The 19,275-nt window shown below is 34.9% G+C and overlaps 2 protein-coding genes across 2 annotated transcripts; both read left to right on the forward strand.

The window, feature by feature from the left end:
* Positions 1–2,120: 2,120 nt before the first annotated feature.
* LOC120280442 (chalcone synthase-like) lies at positions 2,121–3,548 on the forward strand. The gene is made up of 2 exons (XM_039287286.1): positions 2,121–2,395; positions 2,527–3,548. The coding sequence occupies exons 1-2, from the start codon at positions 2,203–2,205 to the stop codon at positions 3,546–3,548; spliced, it is 1,215 nt and encodes a 404-aa protein (XP_039143220.1). The 5' UTR covers positions 2,121–2,202.
* Positions 3,549–8,069: 4,521 nt separating this feature from the next.
* On the forward strand, positions 8,070–9,591 carry LOC120280501 (chalcone synthase-like). The gene is made up of 2 exons (XM_039287360.1): positions 8,070–8,347; positions 8,485–9,591. Exons 1-2 carry the CDS (start codon positions 8,155–8,157, stop codon positions 9,504–9,506), a joined length of 1,215 nt encoding a protein of 404 aa, XP_039143294.1. The 5' UTR covers positions 8,070–8,154; the 3' UTR covers positions 9,507–9,591.
* Positions 9,592–19,275: the final 9,684 nt, after the last annotated feature.

A 19,275-nucleotide genomic window follows, 5' to 3' on the forward strand; every position in this document is an offset into this window, starting at 1 on the left:
TTTCTCTTAATATATTATTTTAAATTTTATTTAATTTCTATATTTATATTTGATAATATTATCAAAATTGAATTTTAGATATATGTTAAGAATCATAATTAAATTAAAAAATAAACAAATATTAAAAAAATGTTATAATAATTTATTCTATAAATTATAAGAACATCCTGAAAAATAAGATACTAATAAAAAATCAATTGGATATAGCTTATGAGAATTATGTATAATGTTTTTTATATTCAAAATCATACTAGATATTTATAAAATTTGAAGCTATATAAAATATAAATAGTAGATATATGAAAAAATTTAAAACAAAAACCAAGATAGTTAAACATGAACAAAACAAAAGGTAGAGTTACCATTGAGTCCTAAATAGACGTCATTTTTATGTGATTATATAATTTAAGATAAACAAATATATATCAACTTGTAATTTTGAATTTATGGACATGTGTTTAAAGATTGTAATATAATGTATAATTTATTTTTTTATTATTATTTAAATTTAATTAGATAATTTGAACAACTGGTAAGCGGGTACCCTACGGGTAAGTATAAGGGTATGATTTTTTTTTTTACCCTGAAGGGTACGGGTAAGGGTACGGGGTAGGGGTTATGGGTACAGGTAAGGGTACGGGTATGGGGTAGGGGTTATAGGTACGGGTAAGGGTTTTGGCATACATTACCCATACCCTACCCGTTACCATCCCTAGGTTTACTCTGCACAAGATTTTCCAAAGCTCATGTTAAGCTCATGCCATTAATTTCCTTTTTATGTCTTGGAGGGAGTGCAGGGAGTTCTGCTTCCTTAGATTGATTATTGGTCTTTTTTATTTTTTTAGTTTTGTTGTATCACATCTAGTGATTTGCTGTTATTTTTCACTAATAGTTATGTGAAAGTTTTATGTACTGTTTTAGTTTTAATGAATGTGGCTTATCGAACTTTTCCAAAAAAAATAAAAAATAAAAGCATATAAAAACAAAATTAAACAAGCAAGATATATGTTCCAATTTAAAAAAAAAACAATACATCTGTCGTTTTCATTCAATCTAAGCTCAAGCCATTTTCTTTGAATCTAATTGCTTTAATATTTAAAAAATACCTAAAAAATTATTTTTTATATTTTCATGTCATTGTTCTCATCTTCAACATCTTCTGTTGTTATCTAATTAACATTATCTTTTCTCTCTTCATGATTAACTATAAAGAATTTTCAATTTTCAACAGTGACTAAGCTTTTCTATTCGTGTACGTCTCCGAAAGTTCATGCTTGTGACCTTTCCTAATAAAAAAAAAAACAATGGCTTTTTATTTTTTTTTTCTTATTTTCCTTTTATTATTTTCATGGTTTTTCAAAATAAGATTGGGAAGGGCCTATTGAGTAAATAATTTTGATTCACTTATTTTGCAAATTTTATCCAACAAAAATAGCATGTTTTTTTAAGTGGTTATAATGGTGAACTCTTTTTAATTTTGATGAAATATAAACTTAGTGACATCAATTAAGACCATGCTGTTGAACAAGGAATTTTATAAACAAAGAAAATAACGGGTGGTTGCTATAAATCCTTTGGAGAACATGAGGTTACTAACCATGATTAATAGTGATTTGGGGAGTTGGTCGGAAATGGGCCTTGTTTTTGCTTTACTCAAACATTGAATTCAACATTTGGTCATCATTTGGTCACCGATTTAGTACCAATATTAATGCTTTTGTCTGTTTTGATATGTTTCTATAAATATAATTACCATGTATATTCATAAGCAGGTAGCAAGATATAGGTAATGGCAGCCTCAAACATATTAAAGATAGTTTAAGAATTGGCTTAATTTGAACTTCATTGGCAATTACAAGTTGAATTAAGGTAGCACGGAATAATATTGTTGTAGTAAATAGAAACTTGACGTACGGCAATATAATATTTTTTTCAGCCTAAAAACGTGCGTGGCGGCTCTTTGTATTCTTGGCCTCAAAAGGCTTTAACAGAATGCATGTACATGTGATGTGGCATGATGACCTGAAAGTCAATAATGAACACTAACAACAACCGAGATGAGCACTATATAAAGGGTGCAATGGCGGAAGCTATCTCCACAGCACTGAGTTAGAGTTTTAAACCAGAACCTCAGTGGTAATTACCAGTCAGGTTTGCAAGCTTGATATCACATTTAGTGGTGATCATCAGATAAAATCAACAATGGTGAGCGTTAATGGTGCTGCAGTTGATCATTGTGAGAAGGGAAACAAGGCTGGTGGTCTTGCCAGCGTGCTAGCGTTGGGCACTGCCAACCCTCCCAATGTTGTATATCAGGATACATTTGCTGATTACTTCTTCAGAGTCACCAACAGTGAGGACAAGGTTGAGCTCAAGGAAAAGCTCAAGCGTGTCTGTAAGTATTTATATTCTAATTAATGATCATTATTTGATAAAACATTTATATATCTTTCCATGCATGCATGCATGTGATGTGGTCTGCATGTGTGATTAGTATCTAATAAAATTAATAATTAATGGATGAAGGTGATAAGTCTATGATCAGGAAGAGACACTTCTACCTGAATGAAGAGAAGCTAAAGGAGCACCCCAACCTCTGCGCCTTCATGGACCATGCTTCACTGAACACCAGGCATGATATAGTGGTTGAAGAGGTGCCAAAGCTGGGAGAGAAGGCAGCCATCAAAGCTCTGGAGGAATGGGGACGTCCACGTTCTGAAATCACTCACATCATCTTCTGCAGCACCGGCGGTGTCGACTTGCCCGGAGCTGACTATCGCATCATCAAGCTCCTTGGTCTCTCTCCATCTACAAAGCGTGTCATGCTCTACAGCCAGGGATGTTTCGCTGGTGGCACAGTGCTACGAATAGCCAAAGACCTGGCCGAGAACAATGAGAACTCTCGTGTACTTATAGTATGCGCCGAGTTGACGGTCATCTCCTTCCGTGGCCCTGATGAGGCTAAGGAGAACTTCGACAACCTAGTCGGGCAAGCCATTTTTGCCGATGGTGCTGCTGCGGTGGTTGTGGGAGCCAAACCTATCCCAGAGGTTGAGACTCCCTACTTTGAAATAGTGTCCACTGATCAGTATATCCTTCCGGAGAGTGAAGGGTACATTGGAGGTCATTTGAGAGAAGTTGGCCTCACTTTCTATTTGCATAACCAAGTGCCCAGCACTGTTGGCAACAACATAGAGAAGACTCTGATAAAGGCATTCTCGCCACTGGGTATTTCAGACTGGAACTCACTGTTCTTCATCACCCATCCCGGTGGGCGTGCAATCCTTGATAAGATTGAGGAGAAACTGGAGCTAAAGCCGGAGAAGATGAGGGCCACTCGGCATGTGTTGAGTGAATATGGTAATATGTCAAGTCCCAGTGTCTTATTCATCATGGATGAAATGAGGAAGCGATCCATGGCTGACAGCCTGCGCACCGCCGGAGAAGGTCTTGACTACGGAGTGCTGCATGGTTTGGGTCCCGGTATCACTGTGGAGACTGTCGTCCTCCATGCGCTCCCTCTTGCCAACTTCATCAACCAGAATTAATTAGTTTTTTTTTTAATGTGAATTTATTACATTATTATTAGAATATATTCCATAGTGTTTCCAAATATGTCTGATTAATTTCATTAATTTCATTATGTTTCAATGTTTTTTTTTTTATTTTTAATTTTTAAAGTGAATAAAATCATATGCCTTGAGTTTGCCTGAGCAAGATTAATTATCTTAGTTACTTTTCATTAATAATTAATAAGTGTTGTGCTAAGTTTATGTAATACATGCACTTTGAGTATTCCTTAATTAGTTATGGTCAGCTTTCAATACTTTGTAAGTATGTATACATGTACGAAATAAACTTGAAATTGGAAAAAAAAATAATTAAGATATATTTTTCTAAAAACATTATTATGAAAAGATGCATAACTAAAGTAAATTTTTTTTTATCGGACAAAATGGACAAATTACAAATTTAGGACCGGGTATAAGCATCATCTGGAGTTGATTGTCCTGTTCGTGCACACTTTTTAAGTCTTTTTTTTGTATTATTGTGTCATACGCATTTTGAATCTTAGATAATTAAAGTCATCATATATAAAACACCATTCACAGTGAAACTCATAATACCACTAAACCAAATTTAAAGTCTTTGAGTAACTCAAGTAAAGATTCATTATCTTAAAATCTCTCCCAAATTTATTGTTTTTATTTTAATTATGATCTTATTACCATTCAAGTTCAATATATTCCACCATCTTTTTTAAGTACCTAAACACTAATATCCACTATTTAACGCCCCAAAATTAATAAAATTCATATTTTGTTTGATGAATATATTTATATAATATATATATATATATATATTTCACAATATACAACATTCTTAGCCGAATAACCAATACTAGATTTGAGTGGGTCAAGCTCGCACGTAAGTCATCTTACTTGAGTATACAAACTTTTAATTTAATTATTTATTAATGTGACTATAAATATATAAATTTCTATGCAATCACCATCAAGTATATACGCATGTGCAATTGTATATATACTTGTGTTAAAAAAAAATAATTATTACCTAATTAATTTTTAACCTTTTTAAAAATTGCATGTTATTAGATGCTTATGCATCCGCAAAGACAAAAAAAATTAACTAACCTTTAATTTTTAAAAATTTTAATATAAAATTAAATTTCACCAAATTTATAATTTATACTGTATATGTTGATGAATTTTTAAAAACCAAAAATACTTATTTACCCATGGGCATCCTTTTTTTATTCACAAAATCAAGAACTTACTAGCTATGTATGCTTACTCTATGAAGACAGTGCTCGTCGATTTTTTCACAAAATTATAGGTATGTATTTACCCATTGTGAATCTTTTTGTATGCCCAGTGATGCAGGATCACCAAATTCCTGCAGATTAAGGGGAAGAACCAGCTGAGAAAAGAAGATGAGAGAGAGAGGGAAGAGAGGAAGGAGAAGGATAGGAAAATAGGGCAAATCTTTCTTGATTTCTCATTCATTGTATCCCTGCTTATATAGGGAATCTTAACAATCATGATTTGTAACCAATTCACAACAAACTCGCCACTAAGGCATCCCCTCCTCTAAACAACTTGGTTTCCAGAAATTACAATTTGTATTACTACTAATCAACCTTTAATTACTAATCAATATCTCCTTCCTGCTTCTCAATTCATCACAAAATCTTTATATTTGTCACCACTGATGCCTTGATTTTGACGACCACTTCTCCTTATATTAGTGAGATTGTCCCCAGTAATAGCATCCGCATCATCCAATCTAACCAATAGCATGAAAAATATACATCTTTTGTTAATATTTGACATCAAATATATACTATTTATTTGTTTATTATTTCTTTTTTAAAATAAAATTAATAAACCATAGTTTATTGACAATATATATATATATATATATTCTTATTCTTAATACATATTACTCTTTTTTTTTAAGAAATCGTATTATCTATATGAATATATCATTTGGTTTTATTCTTGGTCCATGAATGGACCATATAGATTGAAAACCATGAAAGAGATACCTACCGAGATTTGTCAAATATATAACATTTTTCTTTTTTATTTAAGGAAGAATCCTGGTTATAGCTAGGTTTACTCCGTACATGGATTTTCCAAGGCTCATTTCAAGCTCATGCCATTAATTTCCTTTTTTGTCTTTATTTAAGTGATCAATTTGATTACAAGATGCATGCATCCGTGCGCAAAATATCACATGATTAAAATTTAAAAGCATATAAAAACAAAATTAAACAAGCAAGATAATTAGTTCCAACAGTCATTGTTAAAGAAAACCCAATACATGCGTCGTTTTCATTCAATCCAATCGATTCAAACTCAAGCCATTTTCTTTGAATCGACTATTTAAAAAATATTTATAAATTATTTTTTATGTTTGTATGTCATTGTTCTCATCTTCAACAACTTCTTTTGTTATTCAACATTGTCTGTTGACTCTTTTTTATACTCAAAATTACCTATAAAAAATTTTCAACAGTTATTAAGTTTTTCTATTTCGAAGGTTAATGCTTGTGACCTTGCCTAATAAAAAAACAGTGGTTTTTTATTTTCCTCTTCCCATTTTCCTTTTATTTTAATCATGGTTTTTCAAAATAAGATTGGAAGGGGTCTATTGGGTAATTAAATAATTTTGATTCACTGATTTTGAAAATTTTATACAGCCAAAATAGCATGTTTTCTTAATTAAGTAGTTATAATCAAGGTTGTCAGACCCGGTCCGGGTAATGACCCGGCTAAGCCCAGGGGTCAGGGGTCAATGGGTTCAACCGGGTCGAACCGGGGTTGAACCGGGGTCAATAATTAAATATAAAAAAATATTATAATAATTAATAATAAGCAAATATAATATTAAATCCATAATTATATTATAAAAACCTACTCAAATTTGATATTTAAATTGATAAATGACCTTATATACAGTAGAGTTTTTCTAATTTTTGTCATTTATTTTTTTACATTTTTTTAAATATTTACAAATTTAATATATTAATATATAATTATCGAACTTCTCTCGGTGTTATTTATTTATTTATTTGTTTATTGGTTGATTTTTGTTAAAAATAAATAAGAAATTTAATTCACTAATTATTATATCTCAATTGAGTTTTTTTATTTTTGTTTTTAAATTTTCTTATATTTTTTTTATTTAATTAGAATACTTTTAATTTTATATTTTTTTATAATAAAATTACACTCATTTATTATTTTATTTTCTTAATAAATTAAATTTTTTTAGAAAGTATTTACATAATACATTAATATATTTTTATTTTTTTAAATGTTAATTTTTTTGTTGGTATATACATATATATAATGTAATTCTATTTATTGATTATAAATTATAAATTAATATTAATAAATATATACGATTTTGTGGTTTTTAATGAGAAAATAATAATAAATTATTAAATATTGTAAAAAAAAATTAAACATTGTGACCCGATTGACCGGGCCGGGTCAACCGGTTCCCGGTTGAACCGCCCGGGTCACCGGGTTAACACCTGGTTTTTTAATACCCGGGTCAATGGGGTATACCCAGGCTGGTCCGGGTCTGACAATATTGGTTATAATTAATGGTGAGCCTTTTTATCCATGAAATGAAAACTTTTAGTGACATCAATTAAGACCATGCTGTTGAACAAGGAATTTTTGTTACTAAAGAAAATAACAGGTAATTGCTATAAACCTTTGTAGAATGTGAGGTTACTAACCATGACCGGCTTGGGGAGTTGGTGAGAAATGGATCTTTTTTCTTTAATCAAACATTGAATATATTCATCATTTGGCCATCACATGGATGACATTATGTTTTGAAATATTGAATACTAGGTAGGTTAAGGCCCACCTATAAGTGGTTTATATCTATTTACCATTAATCAAGAAAAACTCAAAAGAATTATGGGAAATAGCCGTGCAATTTCCTATATATAATTTGATTATATTAAAAATTTTAAATATTATAAAAATAGTCACGTACGTGACAATTTTAGTAAGTTAAATAGCTTAAACAGTTTTTATAATGTAATTGTTATTATTAGTTTTAACCCTTGCTAAATTTTTCAATCTCCAATTTAGTACTTATATTAATGTTTTGTCTCTTTTGAGATGTTTCTATAAATTTAATTACCGTGTATATTCATAAGCAGGTAGCAAGATATAGGTAATGACAGCCTTAAACATTAAAGATAGTTTAAGAATTGGCTTAATTTGAACTTTATAGGCAATTACAAGTTGAATTAATGTAGTATGAAATAATGTTTTAGTAAATAGAATCTTGACGTACGGCTATATATAAAATATTTTTTTCAACCTAAAAACGTGGGAGGCGGCTCTTTAATTTGTATTCTTGGCCTCAAAAGGCTTTAACAGAATGCATGCACATGTGATGTGGCATGGCATGATGACCTGAAAGTCAATAAAGAACACTAACAACAACCGAGATGAGCACTATATAAAGGGTGCAATGGCGGAAGCTATCTCCACAGCACTGAGTTAGAGTTTCAAATTAACCAGAACCTCAGTGGTAATTACCAGTCAGGTTTGCAAGCTTGATATCACATTTAGTGGTGATCATCAGATAAAATCAACAATGGTGAGCGTTAATGGTGCTGCAGTTGATCATTGTGAGAAGGGAAACAAGGCTGGTGGTCTTGCCAGCGTGCTAGCGTTGGGCACTGCCAACCCTCCCAATGTTGTATATCAGGATACATTTGCTGATTACTTCTTCAGAGTCACCAACAGTGAGGACAAGGTTGAGCTCAAGGAAAAGCTCAAGCGTGTCTGTAAGTATTTATATTCTAATTAATGATCATTATTTGATAAAACATTTATATATCTTTCCATGCATGCATGCATGCATGAGATTTGGTCTGTATGTGTGTGATTAGTATCTAATAAGCTTAATGATTAATGGGTGAAGGTGATAAGTCTATGATCAGGAAGAGACACTTCTTTCTGAATGAAGAGAAGCTGAAGGAGCACCCCAACCTCTGCTCCTTCATGGACCATACTTCACTGAACACCAGGCATGATATCGTGGTTGAAGAGGTGCCAAAGTTGGGAGAGAAGGCAGCCATCAAAGCTCTGGAGGAATGGGGACGTCCACGTTCTGAAATCACTCACATCATCTTCTGCAGCACCGGCGGTGTCGACTTGCCCGGAGCTGACTATCGCATCATCAAGCTCCTTGGTCTCTCTCCATCTACAAAGCGTGTCATGCTCTACAGCCAGGGATGTTTCGCTGGTGGCACAGTGCTACGAATAGCCAAAGACCTGGCAGAGAACAATGAGAACGCTCGTGTACTTATAGTATGCGCCGAGTTGACGGTCATTTCCTTCCGTGGCCCTGATGAGGCCAAGGAGAACTTCGACAACCTAGTCGGGCAAGCCATTTTCGCCGATGGCGCTGCTGCGGTGGTTGTGGGAGCCAAACCTATCCCAGAGGTTGAGACTCCCTACTTTGAAATAGTGTCCACTGATCAGTATATCCTTCCGGAGAGTGAAGGGTACATTGGAGGTCATTTGAGAGAAGTTGGCCTCACTTTCTATTTGCATAACCAAGTGCCCAGCACTGTTGGCAACAACATAGAGAAGACTCTGATAAAGGCATTCTCGCCACTGGGTATTTCAGACTGGAACTCACTGTTCTTCATCACCCATCCCGGTGGGCGTGCAATCCTTGATAAGATTGAGGAGAAGCTGGAGCTAAAGCCAGAGAAGATGAGGGCCACTCGGCATGTGTTGAGTGAATATGGGAATATGTCGAGTCCCAGTGTCTTATTCATCATGGATGAGATGAGGAAGCGATCCATGGCTGACGGCATGCGCACCGCCGGAGAAGGTCTTGACTACGGAGTGCTGCATGGTTTGGGTCCCGGTATCACTGTGGAGACTGTCGTCCTCCATGCGCTCCCTCTTGCCAACTTCATCAACCAGAATTAATTAGTTTTTTTTTAATGTGAATTTATTACATTATTATTAGAATATATTCCATAGTGTTTCCAAATATGTCTGATTAATTTCATTATGTTTCCATGTTTTTTATTTTTATTTTTCGAAGTGAATAAAATCATACGCCTTAAATTTGCCGGAGCAAGAATATTATCTTAATTACTTTTCATTAATAAATGTTGCTAAGTTTGTGTAATACATGCACTTTGAGTACTCCTTAATTGAGAGCCGGTCAAAGAGAAAATGTGGGCCAAGCAAAATTATAATAAATATTTTTTAATTATTTATATTAAATATAAAATATATAATAAAAATAAAAAATATTATTATAAATCAATTGAATAAATTAAATAAGATAAGTTTTAGAGTTTAAAAAATAATTAAAATTTTTTAAAATTATAATTACATGGACAGTTTAAATATAATTTTTTTTTAAAAAAAAATATGAATTGTGAGGCCCTACAAATTTGCAAAATTTCAAAAGATAATTATATGGATAGGATTATTTGATGATAATAAATTTAAAATTTAAATAAAAATGCTTAAAATAAAAAATGTGAATTGTGAAACCATCAAAATTTGCGTTGTATATTATAATAAATTAAGTATTATAAATTTTCAAGTAAAAATATAAAATATAATTTAAGAATGAATGAATTGTGAGGCCCTATTTTATATATAAAGCCAGGTTTTGTTACACATTTTATAGTTGAAAAAAAAAACCTTACAATTTTTTAGATGATAATTATAAAAAATAGGATAATATTAAATAAAAATATTTATTACTCCCTCCGTTCCTTTTTAGTTTTCACATTTTGGACCTACTCCCTCAGTTTTTTTTATCTGTCATAAACTTATGTTCCTTTTTATCTATCATTTTCTAACATCAAAAAGCATTTATTATTTTTTTTTTCCAAAATTACCCTAACACTCTATTAAATTTTTTTCTTGGAATTAAATATGAGAGAGAAATATGAAATATAAATTAGGGGTAATTTTGAAAAGATAACAAACTTTTTATAAAAGTTTGTGAAATAACTAAATTTATTGGTATGTGAGATTCGGTCAACCACGACAGATAAAAAAGAACGGAGGGAGTACTTTATACTTGTCACATGAGAAATTTTGTGCAGCATTAAATAATTTTTTTCCAAATTTACCCTTTGATTTAATGTATTTGTACAATTTTCAATAAATCACAATCAACTAAGTATTAAATTATATACTCCACTAGTGTGGTTTTAAATAGGGGTAGTTTTGAAAGGTAATGGATTTTTTTTATAAAATAAAGGTAACCAACTAACTTTAATCAATTTTTCTTAATCGGTGTGAATTAGGTAAATGTGACAAGTAAAAAATAATGGAGGGAGTATTTTTTTTTAAAAAAAATATGAAATATAGGGCCTAGGCATAGGCCTTGGTCGCCTTAATTAGTCAAGGCCGACTTTTTCAATGTTTTTATGCGTGTATACATGTACGAAATAAACCTCGAAATTGAATAAAAAAAAAATTTAAGATATATTTTTTAAAATAATTATTATGAAAAGATGCACAACTTAAGTTTTTTTTATTGGACAGAATGGACAAACCACGTGTTGGGGGCATGAGCATCATCTGGAGTTGACTATCCTGTTTGTGCACACCTGGAGGCCTTTTCTTGTATCACTGCTTCATGTACATTTTGAATCTTAGATAATTAAAGTCGTCATACAACACCATTCGCATGAGTACTGATACCACTAAACCAAATTAAAGGCCTCTGGATAACTCAAGTAAAGATTCATCATCTTAAAATCTCTCCCAAATTTATTGTGTTTCTATTTTAATTATGATCTTATTCCCATTCAATTTCAATATATTCCACCATATTTAAGTATCTCCAAACTAATATCCACTATTCAATACCTACCAATGGGTATATATATATATATATATATATGCTGAGGGATGTCCATTTACCACTTAATATATATGGTTGTGACTTTTTCTTTTCTTTTTATATGCTTATATTTAATTATAATTTTTAAAAGTACAAAAAAATTTAAAATTTGATTTAATTATTTATTAATGTGACTAAAAATATAATTTTCTATGCAATCACCATCATGTATATACACATGTGCAATTGGATGTATGTATACTTGTGTTAAAAAAATGTAATTATTGCCTAATTAATTTTTAACTTTTTTAAAAATTACATGTTACTAGAGACTTATGCATCCGCAAAGACAAAAGATTAACTAACCTTTATTTTTTAAAAAAATTAATATTAAATTAAATTTTTACCATATTTATAATTTATACTGTATATTGACATTCTTCTTTAAAAAACTAAAAATACTCATTTGCAAATGGACATCTTATTTTTTATTCACAAAAATCAAATACTTACTGGCTATGTTTACTTTCTAAAGTAAGTGTTGATCTATTTTATCCACAAAAATTATAGGTAAATATTTTGTATTTACTTACAGTGATCTTTTTTTATACCCAACCTAACCAATACCATGAAAAGTATACATTTTGATTCTTCTGTTGATATTACACATCAAATATATACTATTTTTTTTGGTTATTTATTTTTTTGAATAAAAATTAATAAACCACAATTTATTTTTTTAAAAAAATTATATATTTATTCTTATTCTTAATACATTTTACTTTATTTTTTTAAGAAATCTTATCTACATGAATATATCATTTGGTTTTTGGTCTTGGTCCTTGAATGGCCCATATAGATTGAAAGCCATGAAAGAGATACCAACCGAGATTTGTTAAATATATAACATTTTTCTTTTTATTTAAGGAAGAATCCTAGCTAGCTTGGTTTTATTTCGCACAAGATTTTCCAAGCCTCATGTTAAGCTCATGCCATTAATTTTTGGAGGGTTTGCTGTTCCCCTTCACTAATAGTTATGTGGAGGTTTTTTTGTATTGTTTTAGTTTTAATGAATGTGGTTTATCCATCTTTAATAAAAAGCATATAAAAAAATAAAAATTAAACAAGCAAGATAATTAATTCCAACAGTCATTGTTAAAAAAAAAAAAACCAATACATTTGTCATTTTCATTCAATCTAAGCTCAAGCCATTTTTAATCTAATTGCTTTTAATATTTAAAAAAATACTTAAAAAAATTAATTTTTTTATGTTTTTCATGTCATTGTTCTCATCTTCAACAACTTCTTGTTATTTAATTAACATTGTCTTTTCTCTCTTCATGATTACTATAAAGAATTTTCAATTTTCAACAGTGACTAAGTTTTTCTATTCGTGTACGTCTCCGAAAGTTCATGCTTGTGACCTTTCCTTATAAAAAAAAAACAATGGCTTTTTATTTTTTTCTTCTTATTTTCCTTTTTATTTTTTTTCATGATTTTTTTCAAAAATAAGATTGGGAAGGGCCTAATAATTAAAAACAGTGGCTTTTTTTATTTTTCCTCTTCCCATTTTCCTTTTTTTATTTTTTTCATGGTTTTTTTCCAAATAAGATTGGAAGGGGTCTACTGGGTAATTAAATAATTTTGATTCACTGATTTTGAAAATTTTATACTGCCAAAATAGCATGTTTTTTAAGTATTTTTATCCATGAAATGTAAACTTTTAGTGACGTCAATTAAGACCATGCTGTTGAACAAGGAATTTTTGTAACTAAAGAAAATAACAGGTAATTGCTAAAACCCTTTGGAGAATGTGAGGTTACTAACCATGACTGGTTTAGGGAGTTGGTGAGAAATGGATCTTTTTTCTTTAATCAAACATTGAATTCATCATTTGGTCATCACATGGATGACATTATATTTTGAAATATTGAATACTAGGTAGGTTAAAGCTCTCCTATAAGTGGTTTATCTATTTACCATTAACCAAGAAGTACTCAAAATTAAGCATACATAAGTACTAATTGTTTGAATTGGTGTGTTTGTCAGCTAAGTAAAATACAAGATGCATTGAGCACCCTCTGGAAAACTCCTGCTGATCTCCTCTCCCCTCTTCTTCCCCTCTTGCCATGGCAAGTGGGGGTCAAGCTCCCTCTCCTTCCATTCAACGCTCCCCCTCCCCCCCTCCCGGCCCACTTGGGCACAGATTGCCTCTAAAATTACTTCAACTCAGGAGCTTTCTCCCCTTCACAATCCCTCAGTTCTTAACAAACTCAAGGAATCCACAACGGACTTCATTAAGCTTGACAATGATACTCTGAATCGTGCTCGTCTTCGCTTCCAGCATTCGCTCTTCGGCAAATTCTGTGGGAAGCCTCCGCCGTTCGACCAAGTGAAATTAATCCTATTAAAGAAGTGGGAATCTCTCAGTGATATTCTCATTTCTGATCTACCAAATGGTTTCCTTCTCATCCAGTGCTCCAATCAAATTACCTTGCAGTGACTTCTCTCTGAGGGCCCATGGTCCACCAATGGAATTATACTTCAATTGTCCCCTTGAAGACCATACTTTGAACCAATCTTTACCAAGCTCACTACTGCTGCTATCTGGATCCAACTCCACAACCTTCCCATTGAATTCTGGAGTGGTGATACCCTTGAAACCATTACCAGTCATTTGGGAAAGCTCCTAAAAATCGATGAGCTTACTCTTTCTCTTACTCGTACCAAGTATGCTAGAGTCTGTATAGAATTAGATTTATCCAAGCCACTATGCAAGGGTTTCTGGCTTGGAGACGATCAGCAGCGTGTATTCATTGTTGTCCTGTATGAGCGTCTCCCCACCTTCTATTACTCTTGTGGGGTGATTGGGCATGGTTATAGAAACTGCACCCGTGCCCCGGCAACCGGGAATGCGACTGTCTCTCAGCCCTCTTGTTCTCAACGAGGAAAGGAGGTAAGACAGGAGCATTATCCCATGGCTGCTGGAGCTGGTGCAAGTGCTACTAGCCCCCCCCCACCACTGCTACTGAGGTTCTCGTTCCCGGGGAGACTTTGGCTGCTGAGACGGAGAAGGACTTCGGACCTTGGCTGCTCGTCTCCCGCCGGCGTGGCCTTTCCCGTTCCCGTGGTGGTAGCTCTCGTTTCCCCACGGCGGCCGAGGGTTCGGCAGCCGCACCGAGGGATGAGAACCACGGTATCCGAGGGTCCTCTGTTCACAGTACACGTGGCGGGTTGAGAGGCGGTGCTAGTGGGAGGCGTCACATTTCCCATGCCCCTCTGCACGACTCCCAGTGCTTGGAGGGCTTTGTTCCCCCTGCTAACTCTGACACTGTTGTTCCTCCCGTTACTCTGCCCAACGTCTCTTGGGACTCTGGTTCGCGTCCTCCCGATGCGCATTGGGACCCCACTGTTTCGTTTGACACACGCCCCCCAGTCACTTCACATACCCTCGTGGAAGCTAGTCCTGCCTCCACTCAACCCTCGATTCCTCCGCCCTTGAGGAGTGGACCGTTGGCCCCTCGGCAACGATCCCCTCCCCCTGTTCTCCTATCTTCTCTTACACAGATTCCCCCTCTCATCTCTGATAACCCTGGTTAGGATCACCTAAAACTTGTTGAGCAGGTTATTAGAAGCCCTAGTTGATGGTTCCATAGATGAAGATAGTGACCAGGTTGCTGATGATAATGATGCTTCTGAGGACTCAGACGACCATATGTCTGAAGAGGAAAAGCCTGATGATCATATGACCTTAGATCAGTACCAAGAGGAAGCTAGGAGAGTTGCTCTAATTCGTAAGGGGCCCCTCTTAGACATTAAGACCCAGAAAAAGGGAAGGGTAGAGGTGGACGAAGCCAGTCACTCCTAACTTCTTTCTCTTTGTTGCTGCTTTTATATAGGGGGTTCCGTCATCCTTTCTCTAGTGTTTGTTTATGATGAATTCTAAAACTATTTGCTGTTGGAATTGCAGGGGCCTTTCCTCCCGAAATACCCTACTTCGTATCGCTCGGCTTATTCGTCAAAACAATCTTGTCATCTTTTGTTTAGTAGAGACTAGAGCTAACTCAGATCGTGTCGGTAAGTTCTGTTCTAAACTCTCCAGGTCTTGGGATTGGGCTTCCATTCTTGCTGAAGGCTTCTCTGGTGGCATCCTTGTTTGTTGGAAAAAAGGTATTGGTCAGGTAACTCCTATCGCCTATTCTCGCCGCGTCCTTCACCTCGTAATTTCTTCTTCCTCTTTTAATAATGCTATCGTTTCGGTTGTTTACAACTCTTGCCGTTTTTCCTCTCAATGTGTGGTTTGGGAGGAGCTTTCAAAAATTTCGTCTTTTCGTCTCCCTTGGCTTATTGTTCGCGATTTCAACTCTATTTTGTTTCCTAGTGAGCATAAGGGAGGCAGTTTTTATTACTATTCTCGCAAAGCTAATTTTTTTCGGAATTTTTTAAACTCTCATAATCTCTTTGATCTAAATTTCTCGGGTTTCCTTTTAGTTGGTGTAACAACCAACGTGGGTTAGATCGTCGTTGGGCCCGTTTGGATCGTTGCATCGTTAATTTAGATTGGATTTCCCGTTTCAAAAACTTTTCCCTCAAACATCTTTCCCGCAGTTTCTCCGATCATTCTCCTCTCGTTTTATCTATCTTTGAGCATAATATTCAAAAGCGCTACATCTTTAGATTTGACAATTATTGGTTAGATTTTACCAGCTGCCATGATATGGTTAGAAATGCGCCTTACTCTCCTTCCCACGGTAATCCCCTTCATATTTTTACGCACTTATTATCTCGTACCCGGTTCAATCTCATGCAGTGGAAATCTTATGGTATCAATTTTCTTGAAATTGCACTTAATCATACCGAAACTGATATCTTTAATTTAGAATGCATGGATGATTCTGAGGTTTCTCAGACTAATCTTACTGCCCAGTATGCCAAGCTAGCAGCTATTCAACGCCAACTCTTCATTAAATGGGCTCAATGTGTGAAGCTCCTCTCGGTTTGCGACGGAGATAAAAACACTAGTTTCTTTCACAGCTCGGCCCGTATTCGCGCTCATCATAATTACATCTCTTTCATTACGGACTCCTCGGGTAACACTTACTCTGATCACTCTAGCATTGAGCATGCCTTTATGAATTTTTATACTAATCTTTGGTCTAGCTCTTGCATGAATGGCTTAGTTGATCTCAATGATGTTTTGACTGCTCTGCCCGATGATCTTCCTAGTATCTCTACCGATTCTGGGCAGCATCTTATTCGTGAGGTAACTAGGGAGGAAATTTATCAGGCTCTTCCTAATCTCTCTTCTGGTAAATCTCCAGGCCCTGATGGTTTTAATGTAGAATTTTTTTGTTTTTTCTGGAATGATATCGGTGATCGTCTTGTCGATGCTATTAGACATTTTTTCTATACCTCCCATCTTCCCCCCTCTTGGGCAGGACTTACATTACTCTGATTCCTAAGAAACCGAATCCCCGTTTGGTCTCGGATTTTTGCCCCATTTCGCTTTGCAATGTCTGTTATAAAATTATTTCAAAAATCCTCTTGAATAGACTTAAGACTGTTCTCCCTACATTAGTTAGTAGAGAACAAGCAGGGTTCATTTCGGATAGAGGAGCTTTTGACAGTGTTATAACAGTCCAAGAAGTGGCCCATTCTCTTGAACTTGATCGTATTTGCCCCCCTAGGATGCTTATTAAACTGGACATTGAGAAAGCTTATGATACCATTGGATGGAGTGCAATTCTTGCTACCTTAACTAAAATGAAATTTCCTGATAAATGGGTTTCCTGGATTCGATCCAGTCTTCTCTCTTCCTCTTTCTCTATCCTCATTAACGGGACCCCCTCCCCCTGGTTTTCCTCCTCGCGGGGAATTCGTCAGGGAGATCCCCTGTCTTCTTATCTGTTTATTCTTGTCGCCCAAAATTTCTCTGCTATTTTGAATCGTGCTATGGCCTTTGGCATGATTCTAGGTTTCAATGACAATCTTCGCTTAAACTTTAACCATCTCCTGTTTGCATATGACATTATTCTGATTACTCGGGCTACTAGGGTTGTTGCCCGTAATATCAATTTCTGTTTGTCTCTCTATTCTCGATTAACTGGCCAATGCCCCAGTCATGCCAAATCTCAAGTTTATCTCCCTTCCTGGTTTAATAATAGAGTGGCTAATAGTGTCTGCAATATCCTTGGCTTTTCTCAGGCGCACTTCCCTTTAACATATCTTGGTATCCTAGTTTCTCCTAAACCGCTTAGTGTTCATTCCTTCAATTCTATGATTGACAAAATCAGCAACTTGTGTGCTAGATGGAAAACTTACAAGCTCTCACTTGCTGCCAAATCTATTCTCATAAACTCTTCCATCCTGTCTATTCCAACTTACTACCTTTCAGCTTATCCGGTTCCTGATTCGGTTCTCCAGGAAATTACCAAATTGGTCAGGGATTTCTTTTGGTTCAAATGTGGCAATGGAAAGGGCATCCACGCGGTTAATTGGAATTGTGTCACTGATAAAAAGTCTGAGGGGGGCTTGGGGCACAGAAATCTTCTTCATGCTAAATTCTCCCTTATGGCCAAGAATGTTTCCAAGTATCTGAATTCTGATAATATTATCTGGGTTGAGATTGCTCGTTTTAAGTATGGACAGATTAATTTCTGGTCCAATTCTACCCCTCCCAGATGTTCCTGGATCTTCAGGGGTATTTGTAAGACTGCAGACCTCCTAAAACCGAACCTCTGGATTAAAAATATCAACCCCTCTAAAACCTCGTTCCTGTTTGATTCTTGGTTATTTGATATCCCGCTTGCGTACAAGCCCACTTTTCTTAATGTCTCTGCTGATTTACATGCGGTCTGCCTTGCTGATTTCTATATAGATGGTCGTTGGAATAATGAGTTGCTCCTTTCCATGTTTGGTAATTACTTGAGTCTTATGATTCCTAATCTTTGTGCTTTTGATCTTAGCAGCAATAACTTTTGGGTTTGGCATCCTCACTTATCCAATCTCAGAATTTCTTCTGTTATTTATAATCACCTCAATCACAATTCTGATCTGAGCATGTCTTGGCCTGGCTGGAATAAACTTTGGAAGATCCATACTGCTCCCCGTGTGAAACACTTCATCTGGCTGTTGTTACATGGCAGAATCTCTACTACTGACTTTCTGAGCAGTATTAATCTGGGCCCCAGATCTCTTTGTGTTTTCTGTAACCTTGACTCAGAAACTAGTGAGCACCTCTTCCTGGATTGTGGTTATGCTCTTCGTAGCTGGATCTCTTTGAATCACTTCCTTCAGATCAGTTTATCCTTTCCTGATAGTATTTCCTCTGGTCTCTGGATCACTGATTATAACTATTCCATTCATACTATTTCTGTTATTGCAGCAAACATTTGGTATCTTGGGAAGGCTAGATGCGATGCCATTTTTAACAACATCAATCCTAATTTTACTAATATTGCTCCTCGTACTGTAGCCCATGTTCGGGATTTCATGCAGGCATCTTCTTCTCTCCTGGGCCAGCGTCTCCTCCTCAACAATTTCACACAAGCTGATGGCCCTTTTCTCTTCTATGCACACATTTGGAATGAGACCAATGAGATTGGTAAGCTGGGATTTTTTATTTCAAACCATTCTCATGTTGTTACACTTGCTGGCTGCTGTAGGTTTGAGGCTGAGTCCTACGTTGTTGCTGGGATCAAAGCTTTGAGCATTGCTGTTAGAGCCTCCATTGATCGGCACATGACTTTGAGACGTATCCTTCACTGCAATCATGGCCTTGCCCAACTATTATCGGACTCCAACAACCCTGTCGCCTGGCGATCTGCGCTTGATGTCTCGAATGTCTCTCATCTCCTCCAGGTTGCTGGCAATCTTGTATTG

Source organism: Dioscorea cayenensis, chromosome 17 (genome assembly GCF_009730915.1).
Source record: "Dioscorea cayenensis subsp. rotundata cultivar TDr96_F1 chromosome 17, TDr96_F1_v2_PseudoChromosome.rev07_lg8_w22 25.fasta, whole genome shotgun sequence".
Taxonomy (NCBI): domain Eukaryota; kingdom Viridiplantae; phylum Streptophyta; class Magnoliopsida; order Dioscoreales; family Dioscoreaceae; genus Dioscorea; species Dioscorea cayenensis.

Coding starts and splice junctions, on each gene's coding strand:
- LOC120280442 (XM_039287286.1), top strand. CDS start 2,203: ATGGTGAGCGTTAATGGTGCTGCAGTTGATCATTGTGAGAAGGGAAAC. Junction 2,396..2,526: donor GGAAAAGCTCAAGCGTGTCT/GTAAGTATTTAT, acceptor TAATGGATGAAG/GTGATAAGTCTATGATCAGG.
- LOC120280501 (XM_039287360.1), top strand. CDS start 8,155: ATGGTGAGCGTTAATGGTGCTGCAGTTGATCATTGTGAGAAGGGAAAC. Junction 8,348..8,484: donor GGAAAAGCTCAAGCGTGTCT/GTAAGTATTTAT, acceptor TAATGGGTGAAG/GTGATAAGTCTATGATCAGG.